The following is a 13,538-nucleotide window of genomic DNA, read 5'->3' on the forward strand; positions in this document are numbered from 1 at the left end:
TTGCCAGGGCAAAAGCTGTGGCAGCAGAGTCCCACATCCCCATCCTCTGCCTGCAGCCTCAGGAGCCCACAGGGGCTTCGGGCAGGCCAGCACCCCCCAGGTCACACAGCCCTAGCACCGCCCCGGGTGTGTGGCCGGCCACAGCAGCACCACCGCCTTGGATCTGCCCAGCTCCCAGTTTTCAACTCCTGGTTGCTGCAGCTGAGATTTCATTTGCAGTATTTGAACAAAACATTGGAAGCGTTTCGCTTCATGTGCTTCTATTTAGGAAGACCACAGGGCAAATGGTGAAGGAAAATGCTTACAGCACTGAGCTGGCTGTGCTGAGCCACATGCAGCTGGCCCTGGCTGCTGACTGCCTGCCTCCCACTGGCACTGGGAGTATTTGCTGAAGCCATTTTGGTTGTCTCCCCAAGGGGGAGGATGTAATTATCTTCTTTTTGCAAGATTGCATGTAATTTTCTCTTCACTATCGTAAAAAAAAAAAAAAAAAAAAAAAAATCGAAACAAGCAGAAATGAACTGTGCAACAAGCTGATACCTATTAATTCTTTCATTAGATTGAAAGTAAAGCTCCAGTGAATCTAGTGCTATAAATCTTGGGGGGTTTGTGAGTGTTTCTCTCAAGGAAGCTGCAGGAAGCTGCTTCTCTTTGCAGGAAGCTGCAACACCAGCAGAAATCCAGTTTGTTGTCATGGCAATGTCAGTAGTTGCCTCTCTGTATGCCAAATCACAGGCACTCATAGGATCACAGAAAAAATCACATAGGAAAGGCCCTCTGGAGATCTATAGTCCAGCCTCCTGCCCAGGGCAGGGGCAGTCATGAGATCAAATCAGGCTGGTCAGGTCTTTCTCCATCGAGGACTTAAAAACCTCAAGGGATGGAGATAGTGCCTCTTCCTGGGCAACATTTCCAGGCTGTTGCTCCCTGCCTTCTAGCCTTCCTAATTCTAGTAATTCTGAGAATAATATTTGGGTTTGCCATGATTTTGGTATTTAGTCACTATGTTGTTTTTCTTTCACACGTTTTCTCTCACTCTGTGAGAGTGTGATCTGGCTATACTTTTATATTTCCCTCTCAGTCATTTGTCCTGCCAGATGACTAATGGGCTGTGTGCAATTTTCTTGTATTTGACATTTGTTTTCTGCCCACACTGGCACTGCTTAAGGAAAGCATCCCTAGTCAGACCTGTATTTGCACATTAGCAAAGGGAACAAATGCATCCATCCATACAAATTGAATGTGCACTTGGGTGCTCTTCAGATAGGCTTGCAAGCATGCAAAAGTTGCCATTAATCCCAGTCCTTCCTATTTGTTGTCATCTATATAAAGCGTGCTGGACTAAAGAAAGGGGAGAGCGTATGTGTTTGTGTGTGCCCTTGTCCTGAAGGGCACCCACTTGCCAACTCTCTTTTAACAGGATTGTTTCACAAGTTTTGTGTTTCACTCTCCTCCTGCTGGTATCGTATTTAGTATACCATGTCCTGTCCAAGGACCAACTGCTGTCCAAGGTTTGTCTTGTTTAATTGAATTATTGTTGCCACGGGGAGTGGAAAGTTCAGATTTCTTTCTGCATGGTGAATTTTGCAAGCCAAGGTATATTATAAAGAAAGGGGGAAACCTGGATCTCAAAAATCTGTGTCAAGGAGCAAGAGGTTAAATGGAGGGGATTTTAAAACAGGTTTGTGGTAATTTGTTGCCCTAGTTCCCAAGGAAATTAAGTTAGAGTTGGGTACAAAATTTATTTGAACCAAAAAGGCTTATTGGAAAACCCCAGTTCCACAACCTTATGCCACAGCTCTTGGTGTGCCTATCTTCATGTCGTCTCTTGGCTTGCTGGATAGAGTCTACCCTGGGACCGAGTTGTGCTTTGCATCTGACACCTATTAAAGTGCTCTCAGAGTCTTTCTAGAGAACCAAGCACAAGCAAAGGGACATATATCGACTGCATACTGCTAGGTAGGATACTGGCAATGCATCAGGAAAACTACAAATAGATGCAGTGCCAGCATTTCTGGTATTTGGTTTCTGAACAGCATGACATGTAGTTTGCATTTCATTCCCTGTGCCTTCCTCCAGCACCTCTAAAGTGAGAGGCCGGAGCTTGGTGTTCAGAGACACCACAGTGCTAAGCTCTCCACAGGCTCTGTGACTCCTATGGGCCTCAGTACTGACCTCTGTGCCAACCTGACATACAGACCCCACACGGCTCTGCCTGCAGGAGGGGGACACAGAGATGGGCACCCCTGTGGGAAGCAGCGGAACATCTCTGCAGGAGGGTCTGGAACACAACAGGAAGTTTGTGAAAAGCTCTCTTGCAAGGTTTTGTTTTGATGTTTACTTTTGTCTTTTAAGGATTGGAACATCTCTTCAGGAGGGTCCGGAACACAACAGGAAGTTTTGTGAAAAGCTCTCTTGCAAGGTTTTGTTTTGATGTTTACTTTTGTCTTTTAAGGATGTGAGAGGCAAAAAGTAGTGCAAATAAAGGAAACATTAATGAGATGTTCCTCTCCAAGCAGGAGTTCATAAGAACAGATGGGAAAACTGAGGCAAAAAGCAGTGCCTGAAACCCATCCAGCTGAGTATTGCCCAACAGCATGAGAGATTTAGTGGGATTATTTCCATGCTCTGTTGCATTTGATTTTCCATCATTCACACTTCAGGCATCATGGGGAGGACAGGTTTGTGACATGAGAGGAAATTTAGAACATCATCACTGTGCTAAGTGTGATTGTGGGAACAAAGTGAGCAGCTTTGAAAACTGATACAAATGGGTGGGTTTCATAGCTTGCAATATAACTCTTGGACATCACTTGTTATTGGAGGGATTTCTTATTTGCTTGCTCACTTACAGTTTTGCTCTAGTTCTTTCATTTTGCTAACAGAAGTAACAATAAAAGGCATCTGTAGAGGCCATACAGCACAGTCAAGCTGTAAGATCCATCATTCTGTCTTTTTCTCAGGGCAAAATCCAAAGCTGCCTGAGTTCTGGTTTACATTGTCAGCTTGCTGCTGAACACCAAGAGCAGGACTAACTCCAGCCAGGGCACTGCCTGCTTTGGGCTTGCAGAAGACATTCATGCTGCATCATTCTTATTAATTACAGCTCTCTGGAAACATAAGGCATGGGATGGAGGAAAATGAAACAAACAGGCTTATTTAGGTCAATTACAAAAGTACGGGCTAATTGCAAACAAAGTGGCAAAACAGGAACGGTCTAGGCTCAGAGGAAAACAATGTGAACAGTGACCTACATTCTCCTGGGGACTGGGGGGAGGTTAGACAGCAGGCCATTGGGAACACCAGCTCAGCAGAGAGGGGTTTGCAAGCATCTCTCCTTTCAGGTCCCTGGGCCAGGGCCAGCCCCTGTGCTGAGTGCCATCCATGCAGTCTGTGCAGAGCTGGCCTAAACACATAAGAACATTCAGGCAGACATCAGCCAAGTGATGCAGTGGCATTGTTCTTGTCTGATGTTTAGCCCCATAGAAAGCTGCAAGGCCTCTTCTGTGAGGGCAGAACCTGGAAAATAACATCTCCCTGCTTTCCATTGTAGAAGAGTCTGGGGGTGAAGATGGTTAGTTTGTATGCTCTTGCTTATGCTGCCAGAGGAAGGTCAAGTGAAGGACAATCAGTTGTTTAGACACATGCTGGAAAACCTATCTTGTGATCCCTTTCTGTGCCTGTAGCAGTAAGGAGCTCTCTCTAACCTAACCTTGTCCAACATAACCTAGCTCAACCCAACCTGTCTACAGTGAACCAGCCTAAGGTGATCTTAGAGCAGTCAAGCAGCACTTTCAGCCTCTGCTCAGTGAGCCCTTGCAAGTACTTTTAGGACATTTGTGAAAAGTAGCTCTTCTTGGCTATCTTTCACAAACACCTTAAACCCACAGCCAGCAAGATGAAGTGTGTAGATGCCTGAAGCCCCACTCACTGGAAAAAGTTTATGGGCCCAAAACTGGGAGAGGTATAAAGTCATTGCTCTAAGGGAGGCCTTTATCCCTCCTTACGGAGTTCAATGATAATTTCATCCTGTGGTAGGTATTTCCAGAGAGCAGTAATTAGGGAGAACAATGGAACACAAATAACTCCCAGAAACAAGAACAAGGATTTGGCATCCTCTATTTAAGCACCAGTTCAAATGCTTTCCTATCATGTGGTTTTCAGATCTGGATTCCTTTTGCAAGTAGGAATATCCAACATCCAATCTCTGTGTGCCTGCCAGCCCTGGCACCTGTCATTAATGGGAGACATCCTTCTCCTATCTGCATGGTGCTGCTCTTGTCTCTACCCACACCTAAGCTCCCAGATAACTACGGTCTAAAAGTGACAGAGTTCATGCAACACTGCAGTCCCACTGAGGGCTTTTGAGACTGTCAAATCATTTGGTCCTGTGTGTAAATGGGGCCAGACTCTGCTAGATCTAAGCTTGAGAGGACCGCTGTGGATTAGCCTGGGTACCATGTCATGGTTTTTCTGACCAGACAAAGCTGTGATGGTGGTGAGTTCACTGGCCCAGGCAGTGTCCGAGCTGAGTTTTGCCTCATACTTGATGTTTATCCTCCCTCATAACTTCCACACAGGCAGCAGGAAACACAACACATTTACATTCAGCAGCTACTGCATAGCATTCTCATCCCCTGCCACTGAGAAATGGACAACAAAGAGAGGTCCTGCTTCTGGTGGAAATTTAATAGGGCTGTAACATCATTTATCTCCCTCCATAAGCTGGCTAAAGCACAAATGTGTGGGCCGGGCCACAGCTAGTGTGGATAGCTGCTCACACAACTAGTGTTGCACTAGTGGAGAGGCTGGAACAGGAGCAGTGGGGGCTGTGGCCTTGCTCTTAGGGAGCCCCTGGCCCCTGCAGTGCCCTGCCAGGCCTGTCTGCCCCCGCAGCACTCAGGGGCTGCTGAGGCTCTCCTGAGCACCGCTCACCACTGTGCTGCCCAAGGTGGCTGTGGGAAGTTCAGCAGCCACTTCTCCAGGCTTCAGTCACACAGCACAGGTTTGTTTTTTTTTTATCAATCACATCTGCCACATCACAGCAGGCTTGAAAGCACACCTGACTGCACACCGGATGCACATGTGCCTCGGGCACCAGGTGAGTCAGAACATGGCCTTGCTTTGACAGCTGAATGGGCACTTGTGTGCACTTTGTTAATTATGTTAAAAATAGTTTTAATTGAGGGCATGGGTTTTGCTGATCCCTTGAAATACAGGAGTGAAACATAAGTAGACTAGTTCACCTACTGTTACAATAGCAGAGTAAAAATTGAAAGGAATTTGTAAATTTTTCCTTCAGTTTAGGGGACATTCTTCTACTTCAAAAAAAAAAATTAGTGTAGCTGTGCCTGGGATTTACAAGTACATCTCTACACATTTTGTCTTATTCCAGAAACTATCAGTCCTTAGTGGAGACAAGCCTTTTCTAAGCAGTAACTTTATGTCTTCAGCTGGACTTTCTATACTACACATTTTGTTTGCATTCCCCATGGTTTCTCTTTATCAGCACAATTTCCTAGCAACCACCCATGGCACTCATCCATGTATATTTTTCTTCTTTTAAAGCACGACTGGAGTCTATGATATAAGCATATTCTCCCTGGATGCATTATGGACCATAGATGTCTACATGACTTTTCAATGGGAACACATGAAGAAAGGATCCCATGTAACTGCTGGCAGGATTCTAAACATTTTAAGTCAGGTATCAGGAGCCTGATAAAAAGGCTTAAGCTATGGTTGGAAACAATTTCCAGAAACTCATTCTGCTTATCCCTTGTAGCTGTGGCAATAAATGAGAGAGAGGAAGGGACAAAGCTCACTGCCAGCAAACAAGGCAACAAAAGCAATTAACTCTGCTTGGGTTTCGTCACCTGACACATTGAGCTTTGGAGACCTCTGTATGTCCAGAAAAGAACTGTTGGCACCTTTTGCCAGGGCAAATTCATATTAATTAAGAGGTTAATAATGAAATTATTATTAAGTTCACAGTAATTTTCATAATTGGAGAAAAGTTAAACATGAAATGCCTTCCGTATACTTCCTGGTAGCTGCTTTTCTTCCCTTACACTTTACCTGTCTAGTTTGTCATATATTGTACTTATATGTTATTTTTATTCTGGACTAGACCAAAGATGTTTATCTTTCCTCCTCCACCCTCTCTCCACATCTGAGTGCCTGCTGTTCACTGCTGTAACAAGAAGTCAACATGAGGAAAAAGCCATAATGACCCTGCTGAATCAACATCCTGTGAGGCTGAAATGTCATTATCATAACTGGAAAGCAGCACTGTGGTCCTTTGGAGGTTGGAGGGTAGGCAGCTCTTACAGAAGAAGCCCAAATGTTTTTCTTACTCAGTGATTAAAGCTTGTGGGAAAAATATGTTCTTTGCTCTTCACTCGGCCTGAAAACTGCTCAGGAACATAGCAGTGAGGGTGTGGAGTAAAATGTCTGTCCCCACTATTTCTGCAGGTACACGTGAAGGTGATCAACCCATCCTCTAAGCTATGTGGGAGCTATGAATCCGCATGAGTGTGATGCTGCTCCCTGACTAACTCACCTGGTCACTGAGCTGGCCTCAATTGCTCATGCTGGCTGCCACAGCTTCCAGTTTGGAGCTCCCTCTAGTACCAGAGAGCAGGTCAGCTCCAGCACACTGGTGTCTGAAAAAATGAAAACCTTTCTCAGATCTGTTTCTCTGATAAAGAAAACAAATTTAAAATGGCAAAACCCCAAGCTGAGCAAGCTACCACCCAGGGCCTTGGCTGTGACATGGTATCAGGGTTTCAGAGGCACAGAGCACCTTGCAGCCCCATCACACAGAGAGTTTGGAAAGCACTCAGTGTATCCAGTCATGGGACTCCATCTGCTCTCAGCGTGTCAGCACAGCTGCCTGGAGACTCACCCCATGCTCCCTGCCTGGCCACAGGTAGTGAGAAGAGCTTTGTAAGGAGAGCAAGCTCAAGAAAAGGTTTAATATCACACTGAGAGGGCTCATGTAGCACTTCTGCTCTGTTACTTTGTGTCTTCTTTTATGTGCTCTTATTTTATCACCATATTCTTAACTAGGAAAGTAACTGGTTTTTTTTTAAATCACATCCAAAATGTTCCTTTTGCTCAGAGCCCTACAGGATTACAGAACTATTGCAAAATGCTATTTCTTAGAAAAGCACAGAGGATTTCTGCAACAGAGAAAACATTTTCAGATACTTCATTACCTAGTGCTTAAAAAGATGGCATTTAATTTGTTGAGGCATCTGTTCTTTCATTATTTAAGGCATCTCTAAGAAAGATTTCTCTGAGAACACATAATTCAAGAGCAAATGCTGGAAACGTCAAAGATAAATGACATAATTTATTCATGGTACATTATCCCTTCTGTCAAGGAAGAATTCATGACTCTAGAGTGAAGCTGAAAGTCCTGTTGCTTTTGGTTGTTATTAACTGATCTCAGTCAAGGCACTGCCCTGTGGAGATGGACCCTACAGGAACATACTGTCAAAACACAAGCCTTGTTCAGAAATAAAGGTAATGTCTGGCAATAGTCAGGAGGCAATAATGGTACAAGAAAAGAAACTGCAGCAAGCGCTGGGGTGAGTGAGCAGAGTGAAGCACTTGCCCCAGCACAAGCCACACATGCACCTTTAATGAGCTTTGACACAATGACTGGCCAGCAGATTACCAGCTTGACTGCTGCCATAGGAAAGCTTAATTTGGACACCACGAGCAAGAGCAACATCAGGAAGCTTGTCATGGAGCAGCAGGTTACCAATTGCTTCTAGTCATGCCACTGGATGAAAGGCAGTTTCTCCATTTCAGTGGGTTGGTATTTCTTGGAGCATAAGGCTGGGAGAACAGAAGCCACGCAGGACAGCATCATCTGCTCTGGTTTCACTCCAGCTAAAGCTCCAGTGGCTGTAGAGTCAGTGCAAGTATTTTACACTAACCTTTCATAAATTTGATATTACAATTGGAAAGTCATATACCTCTAACAATGAAACAGGTGTGTGGTAAGACTTGTACTGCAAAACTGAGAGGAAACTGGTGTTTCCTGCCTGTTTCCCTTTTGTATTATTGAGATCAAAGAAAAAAAGAGCAAGTGTTTTTATTAATGAAACTATAGAAAAAGTTTCTTTAAAAACCGCTGGCAAGATCTTTCTCTTTAGGGCAAACTGAAGAAACTGTGACATTTCATGCTGCTTCAAAAATAACTAGAAAGGTAGTATGCTTTAGTCTGAAAATCAGAAACATCTGTTCCCTGTCCCAGTTCCTTTTCAGTGAATTTAGAAGTCCAGTGATGTTTCAGAGTTAGCCTGTCTCTTCAGTCGCTTCACAGACACAAAGAATTGTAATCACAAATCACATTATGCTGTGCTCAGCTTCCAACAAAAGAGGAACAATTCTACTTGCATTTGAACGGCGTCTCCCCAGCACACATCTCAGCTGTCCCTTGTTTTCAAAGACATCCCTCAGTTCTTTCTCAAATGTATGCATGTTTCTCCCAAATGTGATGACTCTGATGTTTTAGTGTTGAACAGCAGAAATTTAAGAACTATTGACTACATTTCTTTTCCTGTGCAGTGCCAGGTCCCAGTCCTGTACGGGCTGGTGCCCTTTTCAAACTCCATATCCACTGTGAGTAGTTCCTCACTAGAACTGATAGCCTGCATTAAGCTAACCATATGTGTAGATCTTCCTGGAAGAGGGATTTTATTTTTGCTGCAACAGCAGGCCTGGTTTCCTTCACGAGTTTCTCCTCACCCTTAGCATAAAGACACCGTTGTTGAGCAATAGGACAAGAGGTTTGGTAGGAATGGACAATATTCACATTTTCTAAAATAATCCTTTTCTTATGTGCCACCTCTCAGGTTGTAGACTATGTCTGGGGCTGAAAGCTAAGACACCCATATGATTCCATGATTCTACATATACACTCTTAGCTCCACGGACATCAATTACTTCCATTTTAGAAACAATTGCAATGTTACCAACTCTTGCAATTTTATTGTAAATCCCACAAAATTTGATATCTTTCAAAAAGCCATAGTTCCCAGAACCTTACGACATTTTGACACAGCAACAAGCATGGATTTCTCTCTGGCACATGTACCAAAACAAAAGCTATCAAAGGTTAGACACTGACATTTTAAATTCACTTCCTGCAAGTTACTGGTAGAGATTAGAAGCATGCCCTATGGGTGTTTTCATCAATTTATGCAGGTTTCTGACCAGATAAACGTTAAGATCCTAGCCCTGCAAGCCCTTGTGCCTGCTCAGAATCCCACCTGGAAAGCAAACAAACTTTTCCTGAAATTCTGGTGGTGCAGGTTCACACAGTCACAAGCTGTGATGCTGGCAGCGTGCTGGCTACCATGGGGAAGACCATGTGGATTGTTTGTCATTGCAAATCTCTGCCTGAACTCCAGCAAATTTTCACAACCTGTATTTTTTGAAGGATCGTCTTCAATTGCCATGAATAGTCTGGGTTTGAGTTAGTCACTGAAGACAGGACAGTCACCAAAGACAGGAAAGGGAGCAGGTCACAACAGGGAGCCAGAAAGATACTCCAAGGATGTAGGACAAATTGCAGTAAATGGCAGGGCATGCTAAGGAAGAGGGAGCTAACAGGACTTTTCCATGCTGGGAAAGGCTGGTTTCCTTCCCCCCTTAGGGCTGTGGTGTGACCAGTGTTGACACAGGCAATCTCTTCGGGCTGAAAGAGAGAGAGCTACATCCTAAATGTATGCCCTCTGACAGCAATTCAGGCTTGCTGGCTTGTGAAATCTGCCTCCCCACCTCCTCTCATGTGGTTAGTAGCTGCCATGGCATGGTAGGGCAGCTGTCTCTCTTCCCACTTGGAAAGCAAAGGAATTAGCATAGTGGCTGTGGAACTCTTCCCTTGGGAATGGGTATTAGACAGCTCCAGGGCAAAACCCTCTTGCTGGCCTGATGTGTATTTGCTTCTAGGCTCTCACCTGCTAGGAGCCAGCACAAAAGTGTCCAAATTTTTGGCTCCATGGGGTATCTTGATGTGCCAGCGGGCTGCTAGACTCCCAACAAAAACTTTGAAGAGCTGAGGGGAGTAGGAACTCCAGGACTTCCTCACAGTTGGGAACCTATGCAGTGGGGCCCTACCATGCCATTGGTGATTGTGGGCTCCCGTGCTCATCCCGGAATACCCAGTTCAGCTGCCAGGGTGTGGCTTTGCCAGCAGCCTCCACACCAGCTCTGTGAACATCGTAGCCCCAGTAAAAGATCCACACACCAACGTGTCAGCTGTCCCACACTATGGGGCACAAGGTGGAATCCTCTGTCCCCTCTCCCACCCCAGAGCAGCAGGGTGACATGGTCTCATGCTCCCCTTCCCTGTCATTCCTCAGGAGGCTCCTGTTGTGGCACAGGCAGGGTGTGCTGACCAGCCAGGAATGGCCAGGCAGGTGTGTGGGGCAGTCAGGTCACTGTGACACCCCCAGCGACAGCAACACCCAAGGCATGGTGCGCCGACCCACTCTGCAGGGGAAGGAAGCACCAAAAATTTGTAAATGGTTTTGTTCGAAAGGAGCAACTACAGTCAGAGGGCTGGCAAACAGCGCAGTTGAATTGCAGAGATACTAATTTTCACCAACAATTCAACCCATTTGAGACCAAGATGGGGCCCCTCCTCGGGGCAGGCCGGCTGCATGGGCAGGCGCTGCGGGGCACCGTGGGCGCCGGGATCGCCGTTCCTGGGCGCCAGGTAGGAGAGGTTCAACGCGGCGGGGCGGGCTGGGGCGGGGGGAGGAGGCGCGGCCCCTCACCCGCAGCGCTGCCGCCGCAGGGAGGAGGCTGCCGGCTGCGCTGGCTTGGACGTTTCTCTCTTCCTCTCTTCTGTCTCCCCTTCTCTCTGTCTCGCTCTTTTTTCCCCCCGCCCCCATTTTGCACAGAAGCCGGGAGGATAATTCACTGCAGGCTCTGACTGCATCACTCTTCCCCCCGGCCACCGCGGGCTACTTCGGGAAAGGTGAAGGTGTTGGCCGGGGGTCTGTAACCCTTGGCAGCAGCTATAGTGCCTCCTTGATTCACTTTATAAATAGGGGTGAGGGGACGTGGAAACATCAAATGCCTTTATTATCTAGTATCACACACTATATAATTGTGTGGACTTAAAACAGAGATAGATTTGTGAGAGTTAAAAACTCCCCCGTGTGTATTCTCGGGGTTTTTCTGCGACTCGGCGTTTAATAGTCAAGTACAGCATTGTGCTTTCCAGGCTGTGAAGCATAAGGTGGAGTGGACGTGTATGGAGCTGAAGCAAGGGGTGGGAATTTTTGTCTTTGTCCTAAGATGATATTGAAGCGCAAAATCTAAATTTTGGATTTGGGAATTGATGTAGATGTGTTAATTGATACTAAATGAATGATAATTTGTGTGGAAACCTCTGAAAATAGTAATGCTGCCTCCATCCCTATAACCGCTTGCGTTTATATTTCTTGCAAAGAATGAGGCTAGAATTCAATTTACTGAATATCGTATTGACTCACGGTGCATCTTTCTGTTTAGATTGCTGCTGATTTGACCCTCTGGAATCTGCAAAAGGAAAGTCTGCCAGCCTCTGTGAATAGCTTTGCAGTGTAACAGGAGTGGAGTTCCCGAGCAGAATTGCTGAGAGATATGTGAACGCGTGGGAGCCAAGCTGAGCGCATCGGTGTTTCTGCCTCAAACCTGGGCTCGTTCCCCAGGCACAGCCTGTGTGTGGGGTGAGCACCACCGTGCACCTGGAGATGATGTCAGTCGAAGGCTCCACGATAACAAGTCGGATCAAAAATCTACTTCGCTCCCCTTCCATTAAGCTGAGGAGAAGCAAGCCTGGGAACAAGCGAGAAGATATAGGCAGCAAGGTGAGTGCTGCGTGCTGCAGCAGCATGCTTTAACTTTGTTGTCTAAGTTTCCGTCTGTTCTGATAATGCTGCTTTGGGAGACTTGGTATATCTCTAGAGTGATGCAGAGGAACTAACTGATCCGTGACTGGTCTGTTTTTTAGTTGAGATCTTTGCTCTGTTGCGGATCCTTTCTGAAGCTTGTGCCCCTCTTTTGAAGCATTCTTTTTGCTTGCGTGATATTAACGTTGTTTGTATCAGAAAGCTTTTGGGATTTCCCACACGGTGGTGTGTGGAGTTGTTACAATGACTGACAGGAGAAATGCAGTGCTGCCTCTTCCTCCATGTTACCAGCTGCTAACCTGCATTACTGGGAGCTGAGGATACAGAAACACCTCTTGTGTGTAAGCAGTTGCTCTCACCCTGCAAAGGAGAGTTCTGTGAGCATGTGGGGAAGGGAAGGATGATATGAAAGATGTGAAACATGTCTTGGAGATATCTGTTCACATAGGGTCTGTGTTCCACAGTTTGGGATGTGCTTTCCTCTGTGTGCCTCAGACCTCCTTTCCTTAGGGTTATCTTCTGTTGGGTATAATTGGTTCTTAAAGTCCATCATTCTTCTTGGTGTTTTGGAGAATTCCTGACAGGCACTCACTGACTAGGAATTGACTGACTAGGTGTCATGAGGAGAGGATGACTTAAGCTTGGCTTCAGGGAGTACAAGAGCTGGGTGGCATTGCCTTGTGCTGACAGCAGGTGCCTCTGAGTCAGGGCACCTTGTTCTGTCCCTACCACTGATTCACCTGTAACCCTGGGCAAATCACTCAGCCTTTGTGTCCTCTGTTCCATAAATAGAAAACTTAATCCCTCCCCTTTTGTGAAGACTTGCTAATAAATAAGAAATTCTTGTAATACATGTCTGAAAAGTGTATTCATTGGTCTTAAAACAGTAATGCTTCAAAATTGAAGAGTGTATATAAAATTTCAGGGGAAGTAAATGACACTATACCTAAAAATGGTCTTTCCCCAGCATGACATCCTATTCTCAGAACTCTGGTTCAGGTCAGAGTTTCCCTTAGATGGCTGATGGCTCTTTAATACCAAAGAACACAGTATTCTTCTCTTGCCAAGCAAGAGAAAAACCTGCCTGGCTTCCTCAAAGTTGTCTAGGGGAAAGTCCTTGGTGCTTGTGCTTGACCTCAGTGTGTGCATGTGCATGTATGTACATTTCATGCAGCCTGTGGACTGCCAGTGAAACGTGCTTTGTTGGTGTTTGTTGTTCTGTATTCTGCAGTGACTTCTACTGGAAGAGACAAAAGCCACTTGTGCCCACCCATATGGTGAGCATTTGATTTTGGCTCTGTGGTCTGCACACTTCTTTTCAGAGCTGGGATCTGCTGCAACATACCCTGGGTATTCTGTGTTACAGGTTTCATTTTGCTGTCCTTACATGTGCCTTTTGGGAGAGCTCCATTTTATCCTTCATGCTGTCTGCCAGTGTGCAGCCAGGGCTGTCTGAACTCCTGGGGAGGGATATCATGGATTCATTCTGCACCATCAAATTAGGGTTTCAAGTCTGGATTTTGTCTATCTTATTAGTGAGAGCTGTTAATCAGTGAGGTGCAAAGGAACTGGTGGGGAGTTTGCTGGTAGAATCAATTTGGCATTATGAGGAGTTAG

The 13,538-nt window shown here is 45.7% G+C and overlaps 1 protein-coding gene across 3 annotated transcripts in view; it reads left to right on the forward strand.

Moving 5' to 3' along the window:
- The first annotated feature begins 10,653 nt into the window (after window positions 1-10,653).
- Window positions 10,654-13,538, forward strand: part of MAPKBP1 (mitogen-activated protein kinase binding protein 1) — a 100,616-nt gene continuing 97,731 nt past the window's right edge. For all 3 annotated transcript variants that reach the window (XM_041409073.1, XM_041409163.1, XM_041409242.1), the window contains exons 1-2: window positions 10,654-10,738; window positions 11,542-11,879. In XM_041409073.1, coding sequence (XP_041265007.1) covers window positions 11,763-11,879 — 117 coding nt within the window. In that variant the 5' untranslated portion in view covers window positions 10,654-10,738; window positions 11,542-11,762. The remainder of the gene's footprint in view (window positions 10,739-11,541; window positions 11,880-13,538) is intronic.

The sequence above is a fragment of the Onychostruthus taczanowskii genome, unplaced genomic scaffold (genome assembly GCF_017590055.1).
Source record: "Onychostruthus taczanowskii isolate IOZ18803 unplaced genomic scaffold, ASM1759005v1 scaffold1, whole genome shotgun sequence".
NCBI classification, from domain to species: domain Eukaryota; kingdom Metazoa; phylum Chordata; class Aves; order Passeriformes; family Passeridae; genus Onychostruthus; species Onychostruthus taczanowskii.